This window comes from Sebastes fasciatus, chromosome 8, assembly GCF_043250625.1.
Source record: "Sebastes fasciatus isolate fSebFas1 chromosome 8, fSebFas1.pri, whole genome shotgun sequence".
Classification (NCBI taxonomy): Eukaryota; Metazoa; Chordata; class Actinopteri; order Perciformes; family Sebastidae; genus Sebastes; species Sebastes fasciatus.
Window position 1 is genome coordinate 13,026,555 of NC_133802.1, and position 20,674 is coordinate 13,047,228.

Consider the following 20,674-nt stretch of genomic DNA (forward strand, 5'->3'; position numbering starts at 1 on the left):
AGATACGGAGGACGTTGAGAGTGGGAGCTGGACAGTTTACCGGCATCCATGGCCAAAATTGAGATTACACGGAAACCTGAACTCGGCACACACTAGTGATTCACTTCCTTTAGCTGGAAACACCGTGATGCCTCCTGTGGGGCAGGAAACAAAGACTCCCTCCTGGACACATCTTGACACACCATCACATCTGGCTGATACCCAACCTGAGATAAGGTCACCGCTTACATACTGCGTGACGACGAATCCAAAAACCGAGAACGTGCGTTATAGATAGTTTCAATAAGTTAGAATTAAAACTTTCAGACGCTTGCCAGGAGCTGTGACCTCCTCTGTGGCCTTTCACACACTGACGCACCACATTGTCTGTCGTGTGTTTATTCTATTTTACTGTCTTGCTCCGAACACATTCACTCTCTTGCTTTTGTGCCTTCGCTGCACCATACTGCGTCAGAGCTCGCCACAAAGCCGGTAATGATGAGAGGCGCCCTTTTAATTTTCAAGCTCAAGGCTCTGTTAACAGGATGGATGTCCTTTACGTCCAGTCCCACCCCCACACTCCCTCCTTCTGGCTGCTTTGTCACCGTTGTCATGAGCTTCAGAGCCAACCCGAGAGGAATCCCAGGAATCTTTCTTTTTTTTTTTTTCGGCTGACCTGGCTCTGATGTAGAGGAGCTGAAGAGTAATGGTGACATTGTCCGAGTGGCAGAGCCGGGGCTCCTCTTTAATAGTGGATTTCAGCCCCTGAATCATGTATAAGAATAGTCTAGTAGTGGCCCTCCTGGTGCATGAGAAAAACATTTATACAGGCCATCCTGTCACCGTGAGTTATTCAGCTTAAATAAACTTTGAGCTGACACAGATTAATAATAACAGTTTACAGTATAGAGTGGAGCAAACTCAGCAGCAGTGAGAGGGTTAATCATACCCATATGGTGTACCAAGAGGTTTGGTCCAATGCTGCTGTGGGCCAACAGGGTGTGGGGGGCAGAACAGAAGGGAGAGGACAGCAGGACGCTCAGTCTTCCAGTCCAACACCTGCACCTGGTCCACTATAGACTCACACTCCAACTATCCCCCCTCTAATACAGAACCAATGGAACATTAACCTCTTGTTCACATCTCGCTGATGTTTGCTGCCATCCAGGGTTCAACTTTTGTTTTTGGAAAGAGTTGTGTTCAGGGATCAGCTGTGCGTTTTTCTTTCTTTCTTTTTTAAAATATATGTTGCATGGAGGGAAAAAACATTGGTTAACAGGGACTGATAGGTAGCTCTCTCTCTCTCTCTCTCTCTCTCTCTCTCTCTCTCACTCTCTCTCTCTCTTTCTCTCACTCTCTCTCTCTCTCTCTTTCACTCTCTCTCTCTCTTTCTCTCTCTCCTCTCTCTCTCTCTCTGTCTCTCTCTCTCTCTCTCTCTGAAGGGGAATTTGTAAACCTATCGGATTGTTTCATGCCTGCGCAGAGACGCTGCTGCTGCTGCTGCTGAGAGGAGATTTTTCCAGCCCAGCTCCGAGGCACATAACGCGGGGAATGCAGCGGTAACATCCCGCAACTATTTTCTCTTTTTGGATCTCAGAGGCGTTGGAGAAAGTCAGAAAGCAAAGAAAGCAAAAAAAGGTAGGACCTTTAACTTGTCTCTGGTTTAACTTTTAACTCCTGTTGGGTTACTCTGTATGGTAGAAGTAGAAGAACTCCCATTTGTTCGGTTCCTATTTCTGGATGTTGAGTTAACAGGTAAGTGCGCACTCCTCCTCCTCCTCCCAGGGAAAGGGAACTAGGTTATTGGGAATCCTATAATTATTTTTATTTAAAGAGAAACCATATATTATTACAGCTGAACTTTAATTACCAGTCAGCACAGAAAAGCAGTAGAAAATATCATCCAAGTATACCTCGAGGTTCAACCAGGCCATCATACAGTACATGGAGCCACACAGGCACATTACTCCTCATTGGTGCTTTGTACATTATTTTAATGTATTGATACAGGTTACTGTCAGAGAGGAGTAAAGATACCAGAAAATGAGGAGTAAAGATACCAGAAAATATTCACATTTAAGAAGCCAGCTTCAGAGAAACACAGAATTTCGATATAAATACTCAGACCGATTAATCGTTTAGTTGTTTGGTCTATCAAATGTCAGAAAATGTTGACCAGTGTTTCCCAAGGCCCACGATGATGTCAGATATTCAGTTTACTGTCATAGAGGAAGACATAGAAGGCACATTATTCCTGATTGGTGCTTTTTAAATTATTTTAATGTATTAATATTAACTCTTCTTTTTCTATCCTCATTTAAATATTAGATAGGGTTGCAACTAACGATTATTTTTTATTGTCAATTATCTTTTTCGAATAATCTATTAGTTGTTTGGTCTGTTTGGTTACTGTCCGAGAGGAGTAAAGATACCAGTAAATATTCACATTAAAGAAGCCAGCTTCAGAGAATCGCAGAATTTTGACTTTTTTTCTTTAAAAAAATACTCAAACCGATTAATCGTTTAGTTGTTTGGTGTATCAAATGTCAGAAAATGTTGGTCAGTGATTCCCAAATGCCACGATGATGTCAGATATTCAGTTTACTGTTAAAGAGGAGTAAAAAAAAACTGAAAATATTCACATTTAAGAAGCTGGAATCAGAGAATTTGTACTTTTTTTCTTAAAAAAAGATTGAAAGCGATTAGTCGATTAGTTGTTTGGTCTATAAAATATCAGAAAATGGTGAAAAATGTCGATCAGTGTTTCCCAAAGACCAAGATGACGTCCTCAAATGTCTTGTTTTGTCCACAACTCAAAAACATTCAGTTTACTGTCAAAGATGAGTAAAGAAATACAGAAAATATTCACATTTAAGAAGCTGGAATCAGAGAATTTTTACATTTTTTTCTTTAAAAAAATACTCAAACCAATTAATTGATAATTAAAATTGTTGGTGATTAATTTAATAGTTGACAACTAATCGATTAATTGTTGCAGCCTTAATAATAGACATTTAGACATGTATTTAGATAATCACTGAGCCATTTTGTCCTGTTGCCTTTAACCATTTTTCTTTAAAATAATATTCAACTAAAGACTTAAAAATGTGACTGTAATGTCCATATCATTATGCAAATTTGTCTATGATTACTTGACTAATAACATTTTTGGTGACAGTGTTTATTGATTATTTATGCATTTGACTTATGATATATAAAGTCAAAGTGATCCAATGATGTTTTAATCTTTAGGTGACAAATACCTGACTCTTCTTGACATAAAATGTGTGTCTACATCATTTTGATGACCAATCTCATGCTGCATATGTATTATTATTATTATTATTATCAGTGAATATAGAGTGTTTGATAGGAGGAATAGAGATCAAGCTCCCCTGGTGAGCAGATATATGGCAACTGTGTGACTGTGCCAGGAAGGCGTTCCCAGTGGCTTCTGTTTTTAATTTCTAAATGTTCGGCGTGCCAGTCATTTCAGTTTCATCAGCCTGTTCCTATTTTACATGGGAGCATATTTGTGATACATAAATTAATGCCTTATTGTGAAACACAGTGTATTAATGTGTTTTTTTTGTGAAATCTTTCCATGGATAACTCGCACTAAAAGCCTTCATTTGGAGGCTTGTGGCGTGTTCCAGTGGGGGCCTTGTGCTACATGGATGCCATGAGAAAAAGAAAAGCCCTTGGGGGTGGCTTATATCCCGAGCAAAGCACACCTTCAGGGAGACAATTTAATGGATGTTGTGGACTCAGCTTTTAGTATTCATAATTTATACGGGATCCTCTCCAAGCAAAGTGCAGATGCATAATGAATGCCTGAGTTAAGGTCTACCAGTTTAGACTACGTTCCAACACCCCTAAACTGTCAGAAATTGTTTCAGTGAGGACTACCTGTTTCTTTGAACTGTCATGCGTTTCACTCGTCAGCTCCTGGAAAGTACGTGGACGGGCTTTGTTGAGAGACTCAGACGGAGACAGAGGGAATCGCTGATGATTATCAGAGTCTTGTTATTTATTCAGCTTTCTAGGAAAATGTATGTTAAAGAAAATATGTTTAAGAAGATGAAGACAATACGACTAACCTCCTTTTTTTAGACATTTTCCATGTGACTGTGCTTCCAAATACCATTATACAGTCTTAACACATACCTCACTACATTTACACTTTAAATAAATAATAGGGCTGTCAGATTTTCCAGAGCAGGTGTGAAGATTTGGACGTTGTTCTCTCCTGCCAAACTATACGTCTGGAAGGCTGCAGGCCAAACTTCTGATCACAGACATCAGAGAAAAAGAAAGAGAGAGAGAGAGAGAGTCTCTTCCTGTCCTTTTTCTGTCTCCTATTTCTCATGGGGCACTCTATAATAACACTTCATTCCTGTTTCTTTTTTTTTTTTCGTCCAGATTTAGATCTCTGTGGGCTACCTGCATGACTGTTACCATGACAGCATCTGGAGCCCAGCTCCTCCTGTTGGCCCTGTGTGTTTACAGAGGCTGGGCCCTGCAGCAGTCTGCCCCGCGGATTCGCCTCTCCTTCAAAGGTGAGCTCCTACAGATTAACTAAAAAAGTCCTCTAACAATGTTAAAAGTTTCTCTTACTTGTCTGCTTTCTCCCACTAAGTCTGCAAACTCATGCGCACACACCCGTGGTTATGTTTCCTCTTTATGCATATGTAAAGAACCTATTTCCTGCCACATGTCAAACAGCCCAACACTGGAAACAAAAGGTGGATATTACGTGTGGTTTACTGGTAGTGCCCTTCGACAAAAGTTTCTCCCCACACCCTAATACCCACACGAACTGTTACTGCAGTCTGACCTGTCATTTCTTCTTTGTTTTTGATGTCTGACACGATGACACAAGAAGGAAACACCTGAAATTTGATCACAAAAGAGCTGAAATGATATTTCAGAGAGTTGAACTGTTTTGGCCGCGAGGTGTGAATTCAAGAAAGGGGTGGATAGTGGTTTTAAATACAACCACTTGGGATTTTCCCATTTTCTCCTCATCCCCATTTACTCCAATGGCAGAGATTCATGTTACAAATATTCGTGTGACACCTTTGATCCAAACAGTGCTCCGTGATTACAGTTATCTTTTCATCCCTGTAGCATGTCGCCACTTCAAATGCACCTGCACACACAAACACACAAGCGTCACACCTGTATGTGGGAATTAGAGGTGTGAATCGGATTTATAGCATTCTTTAGTGCTTTCATGTGGAGTCGAAAAAATGTCCTGCTCCAAGCTCAGGTCCAGGCAGCGAGTTTTGGTGTTTTATCTTGTTCAACTGCAGTGACTCACTGAGAAACATTTATGATTTTTTGCACGATGTCAACACGAGACATCTGACGCAGATTAGAGGTGAGCTAATCGCGAGATCTGCGGTTGATGAACTTGGGAGTTGTTTTGAATTTGTCACTGAAAACAGCTGTGTACGTGGTTGTCGTATATACATCAACGCTTCCATTTGAATCTTGAGAGAATGATTGCCGTGCATTTTTACATGACCTTTAACACTAATCCCCTTCGCAGTAAACAGCTTATACACACCAGTGTGTGTGTTTTTTTTTGTGGTGCACAAAGTAGCAGTCTGACCAATTACACAAGTTTGGTCTTGAACTTGATCACGTTCCTCCTCCCAGTGTAAGATACAGGAATTCACATCTGTAGAGCTCTCCATGATAAATTCATGCTCTTGTTTTGGAGCAGCTGCCGAATTCTTAGATTGTTGGTGAGGTTTTGAAGATAAAGCAGCCACACACACACACACCCCCCTCCCCCTAATACCAAACCAAAAAGGGGCAAAGTTGGATTTACTCCCTCAACTGTTTTCTGCCACTCCAAGGATTTATTGTTCATTGTTTGTGACACCGAGGCTCTTTGTTCCCCGAGGCGCCTCTGGAGGAGGCTTCGGCTGGAGGACATGTGACTCTTGTGGGCGAATGAGCCGGCCCGAGCGACACTCTGGGGTCCGGGAGGCCTGTAGAGGATAGTATTGTTTCCTCTGTCGCTGGGAAGTTCTACACACTTCAAAGAGACTCACCGTGTCTCGTTTGACAGAATTAGTCAGCATTGCTAGAGAGCAAAATACGCCGTGTAACCGGAGCCGTGTTTCAGGATCTCATGCCCTCTCAGCACTGTCACCAGTCTGTTCATGCTTGAGATTTGACTAAACAGCAGCGCTCATTAGTGCCTCAGTGACAATATGTTGTCCAGTTGTAACACGATAGCGGCTTGTAGTAGCTTACATGAATCGTGTGTCCTTCCCAGTGTTTCCCTATCGGTGTCAGAATGCTGTCAGGGGATAAGTGTTTGCTGAATGTTTACCAGATGATGGCAGTACATTGTTTGCTATTTTGGGAGAATGGAGACATGTATAGGGGTGTGGTGTTTCCACATTTAGCCAGTGGTCCAGTGGATCCACTATGGCCCAGTGGAGTAGAGGCTAGTTATCCTGTGTTTACCTCTCAGGGAGCAGAACCGGACCTTCGTCTCCACCGCCGAGGCTCCGTCCCGTGTCTACCGGAGATCCGATTGCGTATAGCTTATTTTAGTGAGGCACCTTGACTGCATCCTGTTAACATTGACCTCACAAAGGAAGATGGCAGGCGCTTTGATGTAAATAAAGATTGCGCTTCCTCCTGAATCCCTGTAAGCTGGCTTCTGAAAGTCCCTGGGAACATTTGTCAATATGTAAGCCTGCTGTCTTTAACATGCCACCGCTGTGTCCACACACACATATGGGGGTCAATACATGCCACAGATGTGTGATTTCTATGTGGTTTTTTAAAATGGATTGTTGGATAGAAGAATGTGCAGCACAGAGCAGATGAAAATTGTTCAATCAAAGCTTTCAGGAGAACAAAAAAATGAAAAGGAGCAACCTTTTCCACCGCGGCGTGTCTTAACAGGTCACGCTCTGCTGAGCACAATCCTGATCTTAAGAATTAGCACCGAGAGTTCCACTGACCGTGTTTCCTAAGGGACCTGCTTTTTTTCATCTAAATCCGCATGGCGTGTGGCGCCTGAAACTCAATCAGCCGGTCAGGACACATAAAATATTGAGATCTTAAAAGCGAATATGTTTCTCAAAAATGCTCCGACAGTGAGTTATATTTAATCAGTGACACACATTTTCCAGAAAAGCAGGGAGAGGGGTGTTGCACAAGGGACCGAGTTCATCCAAGTCAGTAATGAAACATGTTAGAGGCATAAAGAAGGAATAATGGGCCTAGATTTTTGCGAGGTAACCTTTGCTCCCCCTGCTGTTGGCTTTACAAATGGTGTGTTTTTTTTTAAACACAGAGCTGATGGACACGAGGGCAGCGCGGCCCTTCAGTTTCTCCTTCAACACCAGCGACTACCGCATCCTCCTGATGGACCAGGATCAGGGCCGGCTGTACCTTGGCAGCCGGGAGTACTTGGTGGCTCTGGACATGCACAACGTCAACAAGGAGCCGCTCATAGTGTGTACCAGCTTGCTTTTTCTTAAATCCAGTCTGCTATTTGGTATGTCGCTTTAAAGCTGCAGTGGGTAGAAAATGGAAAAAATATGATTAAAAAAAGTTATTTTTATAAAATGGTCACTATGTCCTGACAGTAGTGCATGAGACAGGTAATCTGAAAAAGTGCTCCAAATGGCATCTGTAGGATTTCACAGACTGGAGGAAAACAACCAATCAGAGCCGAGCTGGAGCCTTGCCGTCTCTGAGCAGCTGTCAATCACTTGCAAACTCCGATCAAACAGTCAGACTGTGGACTGTGGGAGGAAACCGGAGTACCCGGAGAAAAACCCACGCAAACACGGGGAGAACATGCAAAGCTTGTATCGAATCCAAGCCGAACCTGAGACCCTCTTGCTGTGAGGCGACAGTGCTAATCACCACCGTGCAGGCCCAAACTAGGCAGCGCTGATCAAATATGAATCAATATCCTGTTACTGTAATGCCTATTTCTCGCCTCAAATGTTTTCAGAAACATCTTGTAGTGTACTGTTTAGCTGTAAAATGAGAAAGTTTGTGACCCGGCAGCCATGTTGAGATCAGTTGAGGAAATACCAAGCACCGCCCACCAGCTGGAGCAAACTTTCTCATTTTACAGCTGAAAAGGACACTACAAGATGTTTCTGAAAACATTTAATGTGAGAAATTGTTACAGTAACAGAATATTAATTCATATTTGATCAGCACTGCCTAGGTTGACCGTTTGATCGGAGTTCGTGAGTGATGGACAGCTGCCTCAGTTGAATAAACAGCCAATAGGAACGCTCTCTCTCTCTGACCTGTGATTGGCCAAAGTCTCCCATCATGGGGTAGATTTCTTAAAGCCTAAAGCCTGAAAACAGAGCCATGAGGAGGTGCAGAAGTCTAGTTTTCTTTCAAAACACTTGAATTACAATATACTGAAAGGTTATTATGGAATGTTTGCCCAATGATGCCAAAAACATTCTGCCTACTGCCGCTTTAAGTCTCTAAATATGTTGTTTTCGAAAACACAGATCCACTGGCCGGCATCTGCGAAGAGAAAGGGAGAATGCCAGATGACGGGAAAGGGAAGACAGGTGGGATCACGTATTTACATCCTGTTCTTTCAAAAACGTCTCCTTTCAATGACGGTGTTTGAATTCCATCCGTCTTACTCCTCTTTGTCCAGGGCGAGTGTGCCAACTTTGTGCGTCTGATCGAGCCGTGGAACCGCACCCACCTCTACACCTGTGGAACGGGGGCGTACCAGCCCATCTGCACATTCATCAACAGAGGCTGGAGGGCAGAGGTGAACACAAAAGACACTTACAGCTTCCCCCCCGAGCGGGATTTACAGCCTCAGCAGTAGGCCTGGAAAGCGTTGTCCTGATAAATATTTCAGGACTACAAACTGGGACACTGATTTGTTTGTGATTTTCTCCATGCTCCCATGTGACGTTTTAGCGGGTCTATTTTTAATGCATGCTCTCTCCCTGCAGGACTACCTGTTTAGGCTGGTCCCTGGGTATGTGGATTCAGGGAAGGGAAAGTGTTCCTATGATCCCAAACAGGAGAACATTGCAGTTCTGATCAGTAAGACATGCTCCATTTACTGAAAAAATCTTTAAAAATCTGAAAAATTCCTTACGCCACTGAATCAAAAAGTCTAATTTTTCTATTCTCTTATTGTCTCTTACTTCTGCAGATGGTAACCTATACGCAGGGGTCCATATTGACTTCATGAGTACAGATGCAGCTCTGTTTAGGACCATGGGAGGGAGAACGGCAATCAGGACGGAGCAGTACGACTCCAGGTGGCTCAACGGTGGGTAAAGTGTGGGTGTGAGGTGGTAAAACGCTGCTGATTACAGGTTATGGCTCCTCTCGTTTTATTTGACAACCACTTGCCTCAATCCCCTCTCCGCTTATCTGTTTTTATCCTCCAGAGCCCGTGTTTGTTCAGATCCAGAAGATCCCTGACAGCGCAGAAAGGAACGACGATAAGCTTTACTTCTTCTTCCGCGAGAAGAGTCTAGACTCGAGCGGCGGGGCGAGCCCCAGCGTCTTAGCCCGGGTGGGAAGAGTGTGTCTGGTGAGCCAAAACCACGTCGTATAATATAGTGAAAGTATACACAGCTTATCTTGTAATATGAAACGCATTAAGGCCTATTGAGCCGTGACCTAATTTCCTTCCTGTCTAGAATGATGAAGGAGGCCAGAAGTCCCTGGTGAACCGCTGGACGACGTTCCTGAAGGCTCGCCTTATCTGTTCGGTGATAGGAGAAGATGGAGTGGAGACACGATTTGATGAACTACGTGAGGCCACAATAAAAATAAGCACCGTGTTTAACCTGATTGTATTTTCATTGCGACTGCTTTTAATGTTATGTTATTGATTTGGTGTCATCTTCCAGGGGACGTGTTTATCCAGCCTACACAGGATGAACGAAACCCCACGGTGTACGCTCTCTTCACTACAGCGGGGTGAGTTGTTTTTGGAGGCTTGTTTGATAAATTCTCACCTCACCCAACTTCATTGTTTTTTCCTTCACACATTTTTGTGGACGGTTCATGCTTTAAAGAGGACCTATTGTGCTTATTTTTCGGTGCATACTTGTATTTGGGGTTTCTACTTGAACATGTTTACATGCTTTAATGTTCAAAAAAACACTTTATTTTTCTCATACCGGGTGTGTTGCAGCACCTCTTTTCACCCTCCGTCTGAAACGCTCTGTTTGAGCTCCTGCCCTGCCCCCCCAAAAGCCCAGTCTGCTCTGATTGGTCACCTGGCCCACTCTGTTGTGATTGGCCAACCGAACCAAACTCTTCGGATTCCACTCCAGCTCCGCTCTAACTAGCTTTGTTTGAGGACGTGCCAGACTGGCTGTTATGCAAATGTGTTACTTGGTGACATCACCACATTATGGCGGAAAAGGCGGGACTTCAAGCGAGGCGCTTCAGGCAGTTCAGGAGCAGTGTTTCTGTGGGGGAGAGTAACTCTCTTTGGCGTGGACTTTGTAACTTTGTAGACCTTTTACATGCACAAAAAACTATGTAACACTAAAGGAAAGGAAAAAAAACATAATAGGTCCTCTTTAATTTCAGGGATAGGGTGCAAGCTGTCTCCTACCTCTCCCTCTTAACCTTAATTGTCTGTTTCTGCTCAAGCTCTGTGTTCAAGGGCTCAGCAGTCTGCGTGTACTCGATGGCTGATATCCGCAATGTCTTCAACGGACCGTTCGCCCACAAACATGGCCACAACTACCAATGGACAGAGTACACCGGCAAGATTCCCTACCCACGGCCTGGATCAGTATGTTTCAAAACTGACACAATCAAATAAACCATCTAAATCTGCATCACAAGAAACGTTTTTTTCCACCTCTTCTTTCTTCCCATTCAGTGTCCAGGAGGAACCTTCACTCCTGGTATCCGCTCCTCCAAGAACTTCTCAGATGAGACTGTGAATTTCATCCGAGCCCATCCCCTCATGATCCACCCGGTTTATCCAATCCACCGCCGCCCCCTGGTGGTGAGGACTGGAGTGGACTACCGGTTCACTGCCCTGGTGGTGGATCAGGTGGACGCTGTGGATGCACGCTACGAGGTGCTCTTCCTGGGGACTGGTGAGACAGCTGCTGGGCCGACGCCACTAGGATTAGTTTGGCAAGAAAATGTAGATCTTAAATATAATTTCTCTCACTTCTAGATCGGGGCACTGTCCAAAAAGTTATAGTTTTGCCAAAGGACCCAACCAGCATGGAGGAACTGACGCTAGAGGAAGTGGAGGTGTTCCGGGTATGTCTAAATACATGGTCCTGAAAAAGACAAAAATAATCTAATTAAAAAAATGAACAGTTATAATAATTGATCTCCTTGTGGTTTAATAATTTACAGTCCAGAGCTCCAGTCAAGACAATGAAGATATCCTCTAAAAGAGTAAGATAATTAAGACAAATTCACATTTCAGTGCATAAACCAAACTACATTGAGTTTTAATTTCTGTTTCTTGTGTAACCACAGCAACAGCTGTACGTGTCATCAGACGCGGGGCTGACCCAGGTGTCGCTGCACCGCTGCGGCGTGTACGGCAGGGCGTGCTCTGACTGTTGTCTGGCTCGAGACCCCTACTGTGCCTGGGATGGAGAGAGCTGCTCTGCCTTCACCCCGTCCACCAAGAGGTCAGTGGGCGGCGCATGTCTCTATGGTTTTCACTATTTCTGAACTATACAGTTTGTGTGTGTCAACTTAATTCTGATCTTTGCCTCAGGAGGAGCAGAAGACAGGATGTTAAACATGGGGACCCACTGAGGCAGTGCAGGGGCTTTAACGCCAAAGGTGTGGCAACTTTCTTTTTTTTTTTTCATGCACACATCAGATTTAGTTTTGGCCCGTTTCTCACTATTTCTCTTCTCTCTGTCTGTGTGCAGTGGAGAAACGTCTGAGGGAAACAGTGCAGTTCGGGGTGGAGGGCAGCAGCACCTTCTTGGAGTGTCAGCCTCGCTCTCCCCAGGCCTCCGTCAAGTGGCTCTTCCAGAGGGAAGGAAAGAGAAAAGTGGTGAGGAAGAACAGTTAAAGGAATAGTTTGACATTTTGGGAAATACGACCATTTGCTTTCTTGCAGAAAGTTAGATGAGAATATCGATGTCACTCTTGCATCTGTCCGGTAAAAATAAATAGCAAGCCAAATAACCTCCTTTTAAAACGCCAACAAATTGTTTTTTGCACTTTGGTTTGTGTATAAATTAAACAAATGAGATATACCATGTTAACCCTTTAATGTTCTCACTAAGAAAAAAGCAATGGAAATGTGACAACAATCAATTCTTTTTAAAACAGACCCCACAGTTTTTAATATAGGCCTCTAGCTAAATTTGCTTCATAGTAAAAGAAAAATACAAACCATTTACTGTTATTGTGCAGCAATAGGTTAATATACCAACATATGTCAATTTGTTACCATGGAATTAGTAGTATTACCAGAACTAGTATTATTTCCACGTATTTATTGTAGATATTTATCATATTTACAGTATGCTACTTTGAAAACATCTCAGAAATGGTGAAAAATCATACTGATGTATTTTTTTCATCAAATATATAATGGAATAACATTAAATATATGATATTAAATAATTAAATTCACAACAGTGAAAGCTAATATATTTTTTTTCTTCATAAAAAATGTAAATATATTATCTTAGCATCACTACTTTTACCAGTAAAGGACAATTCAACTGTTTGGTAGAGCATGTTTTTTGACAGTAAAAAAATCATACTTATTAAATTATTTCAGAATATATATAATGGAATAACATGAAATGTATCATATTAACAACAATGAATGATTAGAAGTTTTTTTTTAATTTCGTAGCAAATAGTCAATTTTAATTACATTATTAACTTTTCTAGCTTTACTAAATATAAAAAGACAACTGAACCGTTTGTCAGAGCATGTTTTTAGTAAATTATTTGACCCTTATATTTTAGTATCAAGTTACATAATTCTGTTCAGTAAGGCATCTGAAACTATGATATGTTGAACAAAAATATGCCTACCTACCGAGTCCTCATGTCACCTTTTTTGTCACTTTTTAACTTCCTGTAGGAAGGCAACTATAAAGGCATGCTATTTAAAGACACAGCGACATCCAGTGGATTTTTTTTAGCACAACATGCCTAAACCGAGTGGTAGATCAGGTTGAGTTAAGGTCAACCCATTTTTCAATAGGATATAGTTACTAGAAATGTGCTCTACCAAACAGCCGAGCAGAACATTAAGTGGTTATTAAGTGAGATTTAGAGGTGCTGGAAGGCTATCTGTGTCCCACCTTTTCCAATCTAACTGGCTACTGGCTTCATATTTACAGGACAGATATGAGAGTTGTATCAATTTTCTCATCTAATTCTCAGCAAGAAAGTGAATCAATGTATGTCCCAATAAGAAAAACACAGAATTTGTAATCTGTATGCAAATTCAAATACGTTGTTCCCTCTCTTAGACTCCTGCTGTTTCGTTCCCTTTTCTGCAGCTCAACCGTGTGGGAGGTATCCTGAAGACCAACCACGGTATCCTCCTGAAGTCTCTCAACCAATCAGACGCGGGGCTCTACCACTGCCTCGCCACGGAGAACAACTTCAAACACACGGTGGCCCGCGTGGCGCTGCGCATCCTGGACCGAGACATCGTTTTAGCTCTCACCGCTCAAGATGAGGACGAAGAGCCAAAAACTCGCCAAGCGGGACATAACCCGCAGTCGTCCCTCGTCCCCACGCCCTTCCCGCCTGAGATTAGACTGATCAACCAGTACTGCCAGTCCTACTGGGAACAACTCAGTCCTAAACAGCAGCAGCAGCGCAAGCGCACCAGCCGCAGGCACACAGAGGGCCAGGACCAAGGCCTCGGCTAGAGGACGGGACGGACGCTGTCCAACACTGGCCTGTGTGGACTATTATGGTGGACTTTTATGTTTGACATGCATGTTTGTGTGTCACCTCCATTCGTTGGGCAGGTGACGCTGTCATGCTGTCGTTAAAGTTCGATATTTGTGGTTTTGCAAGTGTCAGCCTAGAAAATACAAATTGTGTATATTTTACATCACCTGTGACCACAAAGAACACAGGACATTTTTAGATTTACATCTTTCAGGCCACATTTAAATCAACTTACAGACTTGAAACTTTTGGTATGGAAGATCATTGGTGCCAGGCATAAGGAAAAAATTGAGAAGAGGACATTTTTTATTTATTTTGTATTTCGGGAACTAAGTTATTCAGCATGAAAAAAAACATTAAAAATTGCTAATCGACTAAAGAAATCTTAGTCAACTGAAACCAAAACGACAGATTAATCGACTAAGAGGGGGCAGCCCTGGATTTTGCATTTTGAGAATAAAGTCGATATGTCGAGAATAAACGTCAAACTTTTGAGAATAAATCAAACTACAAGCATGAGCACATGTACTGAAATTTTGACTTCATTCTCGACATTTTGGACTTCTCGAGATGCTAGATTAAAAAAAATCCTCCTCCTCTCATTTGTTCCCCTTATGCCTGGCTCTAATACTCTTCCGTATTTCAAGATTGATCACCTATCAAAGGGATTGTTTTAAACATTTCTCGTCGGTATGTTCAGGTGCTTGTGGGAAACCCCAGCATCTGTGACTTGAGAGTCACTGTGGAAGATCAACGTTTCAACAGAGTAGAGCAAAAAGACCCTGCACAATATCCACAACATAACTTGTGAGAGATTTTCAGCACCTGATTCTTACATTTTGGATTGTCCTTGAATGCACCAACAAAGAAGAGTTTTCTGCTTTTTCTGATGGACCACATATTTCACACAAGTTTGTTGGTGTTTTGGAAACTGGTAGACTGTGATGTAAAGTATACGCATCATGTAGTTAATAGGCTTCGACGTGCAGAACCACAGGTATGGTCCTGTCAAGTATCTTGAAACAGAAATGTAATATATTGATTGTGAATATAATATATATGGTCGTTGGATTACTCTTGTATTGTATGAAGATATTATGATGATATGAATGCACACGTTGCATGCATAACTGTTGTTGCTTGTTGCAAGTTGTACATTTTACCTGGCGTGTCATGATGTTTGTAAGGTGTAAAGTATTCTGTTAAGCTAATTCCATTGGATGTTGTCATATAATGACTCCCGTACTGTCCCGTGCTCTAGTGACCTGCAGTATGTGGGTGTTCAAGATATGTATAGCATACAGTGTTCTTCCAGTTATGCACTTTGTCGGTGGTGGTATTCGAGGGAATTTGGGATCTTTGCACAGATGTATGAGAAAATGAAACTTTTGTTTTTTTAATGTACAGTATGTTATTATAAAAATGGGAATGGAACTGGCTCAGATTTAGTATTGATTGTTGGTGTTCTGTCATATGCTGTATTTACAGGTTTTTAAAATGGCTCTTTTTAGTGGAAGCGGTAAGGAACAAGATTTGTTTTCCGGTCCGAGCCGCCATTCACCGTCATTGTGAGTAACACAGTGCTGTCATGCTGTCGAACCTACACTGGAAATGTTCGAACAAATATATAAACATTTCAGAATTCTCTTAAACTTGTTTTCTTTCTCTTTCACATCCTTTATATTGAAATTATTTATAAATTCAACTCAAGCCATATTCCAGTTTTATTATCAATTATTGAACCTGAAATCCAACATGTACCAGTAATACAATTCAGAGGTTTATAAAATCCACAGAAACAAGAATTTCAACTTCAGTCGTCCCATTCATCGTCATCCTCGTCTTCATCTCCGCCTTCATCTTCACTTTCATCTGAAAGAGGACAAATAGGAAGATATGAGACTTTTTTTGTGGCCCTTTTGGTTCCACTCTTCCGTTATAATTAATGTGATATTTACCAGAGGAGTGGATGGCTTTACTCCTCTTCTGCATGACCATCATGAGAGCACCAACGATGCCCTCGCCTGACTCTGGTGGAGTACCTGGACCGTCGTCTATCACCTAAACCACACACCAGGACAAGAGGACAGCATTTGAATCATGACACATTGCAGCATGTCAAACAAGTATTAAACAAGTAGTGTATAAAATGTTTTTGAGAAAAGGAAATTTACATTTTTGAGCCTCATCCCCCCTCGGATCTGATCCAGCAGAGCTCCTCTGCCGTCTCCTCCACCTGCAGGGGCAGGTGGTGGTGAAGGGCCACCAGAAAGAAGAGGAGGAGGTGGGAAACTTGAAGAGGTTTGGGAAGGTGGAGGGGGCGGAGGAGGAGGAGGAGGAGGCCCTCCACCTCCTCCTCTGCTGGGCATAGACGGAACAGGAGGAGGTGCGAACCCCATGGAGCGCTGTTGGCTGGACGGCGGTGGGGCAGGAGGCAGGTTGTGGGACTTTGAGGATGGCGGTTGGGGGAACTGAGAATGTGCGGAGTGTGCAGGTGGCGGCGGTGGAGGAGGGCCGCCTCTGCTTGTTGCAGGAGGCGGAGGTGGCAAGCCTCCACGTCCAGGAGGAGGCGGGTGGGAGGACGGGCTCCCTCGAGGTGAGTGGCCCGGGACGGGAGGTAGGGGGCTGGAGCGGCTTCGCGGAGGCGGAGGGGTCGGAGCAGAGCCACCGGAGCCCGGCAAAGGAGGCAGAGGCCCCTGTCTGCCAGGTGGTGGTGGAGGTGCACCTCCTGTAATGCAACGGAACAAGATAATTCAGTCCAAGCTTTAGAAAATGACATTAGACTCTGAGGAGCAGCGAGATTAATAATGAATCCCACCTCTGTTCGCCAACCTCCTGACCTCCTCCATGCCTCCAGACTGCTCGATGACATTAAAAAGGTCCTGGGAAGTCTGCTCATCCTTCAGTTGGTCTTTACTGATCCCAGCCTGGGAGAGCAGATTCAACAGGTCAGGGTCAAGGTTGTTGGGATCCCAGCCGACATGACTCACATGCCTGACGGGAAGGAAACGAAAAGAGACACAAATATTGTTAAACTATATCCTCCTCTAGATTATTAACCAAACTTCTCTTCACACATTCATCTACTCACTTAAACCCACTGGGTGCCCCTATGTCTGCTTTGGAGAACTTGGGGCCCTTTTTCCCTTTCTTCTTATCCTTCTTCCCTTTGCCGGACAGAAAGGAGGCAGCAGCTGGCGCGACGCGGTAGCGCGACGAATGGATGTCTGGGTTTTGGATGTCCACCGTGGCAATGTGAAGAGAACCAGGGCCGCCAGGTGACGCTGTTGGAGGAGATACAGAGTATTATTATTATTATTTCTTCATTTCATGCATCACTGGTGGTGGTAAAAGTTACAGAGGTGACATGTTGTGTACCTTTATCGTGTGGGACTCGAGGCAGGGAACTTCTATCTGCAGTGACAGGAAAAGAGGAGAGAAATACTTGTACAGTTTGCTACATACAGTATGTAAATGCATTTATACAGTCATGAAGTGCAGTGCTATCTTACCACTGGGCGGAAGGGGGCGCTGTTTCTTATCTGTCAATAACAAGGAGTGAGAGAAACCATTTTGAGACACATTACCACACCATTAATACAAAATAGCCTTAAAAACAATTAAATATTGCTTAAAAGTGGATGAAAGAAATTATTTATCAACTAGCATTTATTGATTAATTAGTATTCTCTATATATTTTCAAAGAATACTATTTATTACATTATAGAACTCACTTATTATATATATTATATATATGTATATATTTCCGCAAAGATTTACCTAATTTAAATTGATTAAAATTATTTAAAAAAAATAATCAAATAACATATAAAAATATTGTTGTTGCGAAAATGAATAAGAACTCACTTGTAAAATATTTAATATTTCGGTAAAAATGTACTTAATTTAAATTTATTAAAATTATTTTTTTTTCAGGATCTTATTACAAAAAAATAGCTCAATAGCATATAAAAAAATATTGTTGTTGCGAAAATGAATAAGAACTCACTTGTAAAATATTTGATATTTCGGCAAATATTTACCTAATTTAAATAATTAAAATTATTTTTTTCCCAGGATCTTATAACAAAAAAATAGCACAATAACATATAAAAAATATTGTTGCAAAAAATGAATAATTTTATTATTTCGTGTTAAAAATACGCATCTAAAGTGTTGTGTGTCTGTGACCTCACTGACCTTGCCGGGTGTGTCTCTGCCTGATTTTATCCTCGACAGCATATTGGAAAGCGTCTGCTTCCTGTTGCGCCGCAAAGTTCAGTCCGACCTGACAGTCCTGCGTCCAGTGGAGGGAGTGAATCACAGTGTTTCAACGACAGTTTATAGTTTGAACGGTAATACATGCAGCTCATCACATCATAACAACTCGACAGGAGGAGGAAGAGGTCAGATGAAGGTGTGCTTACATCTGCAGCGAAGGTATGAAAGAAGGGCTGAGGAGAGGAGTAAATGATCTGGTTGTAGAGCTCCTGTTCCCACACATGCCTTCCTGTCTGTGGAAACAACATGGTAAACATGCCACATGTCATGTTAGATGTGAGTAATCTAGTTTAATAAGTCACACACACAGTGATTAGATCATCAGTCTAAAGTAGTGGAGGGTATATAGGGGAGAGCGGGGTCAGTTGGTACACATATTTTTTAGCAAGTAAAGCAACTACATTCATTAAAGCTTCAGTAGGCAGACACTTTTTGGGCATCATTGGGCAAAAATTCCATAATAACCTTTCAGCATATTGTAATTCAAGTGTTCTGAGAGAAAACTAGACTTCTGCACCTCCTCATGGCTCTGTTTTCAGGCTTTAAAAAAAATCTAGCCTGTGATGGAGACTTTGACCAATCACAGGTCATTTCCTATTGGCTGTGCTCCGGCAATCTGAGCGGTGCTTGGTGGTATTCCCTCAAGAGATCTCAACATGGCTGTCGGGTCACAAACTTTCTCTCATTTTACAGCTACAAAATGTTTCTGAAAAACATTTGAGGCGAGAAATAGGCATTAACGTAACATAATATTGATTCATATTTGATCAACGCTGCCTGGTTTGACCGTTTGATCGGAGTTCACGAGTGATTGACAGCTGCTCAGAGACGGCAAGGCTCCAGCTCGGCTCTGATTGGTTGTTTTCCTTTTGGTTGTCTGTGAAATCTTGCAGGGCACGGGAGGACACAGAGGCACATTATTTTTTCAGATTACCTGTCTCATGCACTACTGTCAGGATATAGTTACGTTTTATAGAAATAACTTATTTTTTTTAAAATCATATTTGTTCCAATGTGACTACTTCAGCTTTAATTGTTAGCAGACACCTGCATCTGTTCAGGGATCAAATTATTTTCATTACTGTTCAAGTCGTAAGTAGTCTGTAAGTGAAGGTTATTTGGTGTCGATACAAAAGTGTCCCAACCGACCCCGTTCTCCCCTCTTCTTCTGGTGGTTTACAGTATACCCACTTTATCAATGACCACTACACCACTGCTAAAGAGGGCCTAAATACTCAGACTCTTGGTATAATGGCAGCATTGTTACCTTCAAATCAAACATCCGTATGAAGTAGGAGCGCTGAGGGTTGTCTTTGATGAAGCACACCACTCCAGTGTGCTGCAGGCTCCACGTGGAGGGACTGTGAGGCAGAGCCATGAACAGCTGTGCTACTGCAGTGGCCATGGACTAAAACACACACACACAGATAAAACAGTTCAGCGCCAACGGGCACACCTGAAAGCGCTTTTATTGCAGTTCAACATGTAAATGTGCAGTTTTATGGTTAGGTGGATTCACTTCCTCATGTGCTTTCATTTGTTCAGATGACAACTTTAAAGTGCTGTGATGCTCTTGATTTCATCAGTTATCATGGTATATCTGTTTTTATCTAGATGGAGACAGCTGTATAGGCAGAGTGCTTAAAGAAAGTCAGGAACAAAGCAACTTCTGCTCTACTGTAAGACTAAAGTCAACAGCAGTGTCTAATTCTGACACCAGAGGAGGAAATGGTTCAGCCACCGTTTCCTGTTACAGCTACCTCCTTTTTTTTGATGACCTAATGTCAGCACTTCAGTTTAAACTGCACTGGCATGAACAGCACAGTAGCAAATATGTCAAAGTAATTCAAAAAAAATTGAAATAAAAAGTAAGACAATAAACTAACAAAAAGCAGCTCAGAAAAAGAGTCAAATTACCACGTTGTTGTTAGTAAAGTTGAGTATCATCACATTCAGGATATGATGTTTAACCACCAAGGCGAGAGAGAGAGAAGTCTCGAGCGGCTGAGACTATTTACATTTTTGTGTAACAACCGGAATAACCTGTATTATCTTGGATGCCATCTCCTTTCACTTTTAACTGCAAACTCTTCCGTCAGAAAAGGGTACAAGTCAGGACAAATACAGCAGGTTATCATCACCCCCCCCCCCCCCTTCTTCTTGAACTTACAGCACACCTTCTGCCCAGCAGCTCGTCCAGCCTCTCATTCTCCTGTGGGCTCAGCAGAGAGCTCCGGATGCCCTCCGTTTTACCTTTAGATCCACGGCTCATAGTCCTTTTTAATAAATCTCCCTCTTTATGTGCACAGCATTTGGTACGGCGTTCCCCTCTACGCCGTCTGAGGCTCTTCAGTCAAGGAAGTTTCTCTTCTGTGTTCTGCGCACACATCAACTGAAAGCAGGAAACGGACAACCGCACTTCTCTCTAACCCCCACTTTTTCTTCTCTCTCTCAGACGCAGATGAATGTGCTATACTTCCATTTACGGAGGGA

General features: G+C 42.5%; 2 protein-coding genes across 5 annotated transcripts; one reads left to right on the forward strand and one right to left on the reverse strand.

Moving 5' to 3' along the window:
- The first annotated feature begins 1,451 nt into the window (after positions 1-1,451).
- sema3ga (sema domain, immunoglobulin domain (Ig), short basic domain, secreted, (semaphorin) 3Ga) lies at positions 1,452-14,066 on the forward strand. Of its 3 annotated transcripts, none has more exons than XM_074643542.1 (18): positions 1,452-1,617; positions 4,401-4,538; positions 7,307-7,467; positions 8,499-8,561; positions 8,654-8,773; positions 8,964-9,057; positions 9,170-9,289; positions 9,411-9,556; positions 9,666-9,780; positions 9,879-9,948; positions 10,633-10,777; positions 10,868-11,090; positions 11,174-11,262; positions 11,362-11,403; positions 11,488-11,645; positions 11,735-11,802; positions 11,895-12,022; positions 13,467-14,066. In XM_074643542.1, exons 2-18 carry the CDS (start codon positions 4,427-4,429, stop codon positions 13,872-13,874), a joined length of 2,262 nt encoding a protein of 753 aa, XP_074499643.1. In that variant the 5' UTR covers positions 1,452-1,617; positions 4,401-4,426; the 3' UTR covers positions 13,875-14,066. The 3 variants fall into 3 exon arrangements, with proteins under 3 accessions (XP_074499643.1, XP_074499642.1, XP_074499640.1); XM_074643541.1 differs by having other exon boundaries at positions 1,484-1,617; positions 13,497-14,066; XM_074643539.1 differs by lacking the exon at positions 1,452-1,617 and adding an exon at positions 1,715-1,734 and having other exon boundaries at positions 4,402-4,538.
- A 1,544-nt stretch (positions 14,067-15,610) lies between these two features.
- wasb (WASP actin nucleation promoting factor b) lies at positions 15,611-20,596 on the reverse strand. Of its 2 annotated transcripts, none has more exons than XM_074643544.1 (11): positions 20,352-20,596; positions 19,449-19,589; positions 18,328-18,414; positions 18,101-18,197; positions 17,412-17,441; positions 17,278-17,313; positions 16,991-17,183; positions 16,718-16,893; positions 16,074-16,627; positions 15,858-15,960; positions 15,611-15,771 (listed from the first exon to the last, which is right to left on the reverse strand). In XM_074643544.1, the coding sequence occupies exons 1-11, from the start codon at positions 20,451-20,453 to the stop codon at positions 15,713-15,715; spliced, it is 1,578 nt and encodes a 525-aa protein (XP_074499645.1). In that variant the 5' UTR covers positions 20,454-20,596; the 3' UTR covers positions 15,611-15,712. The 2 variants fall into 2 exon arrangements, with proteins under 2 accessions (XP_074499645.1, XP_074499646.1); XM_074643545.1 differs by having other exon boundaries at positions 20,359-20,575.
- Between the last annotated feature and the right edge of the window lie 78 nt (positions 20,597-20,674).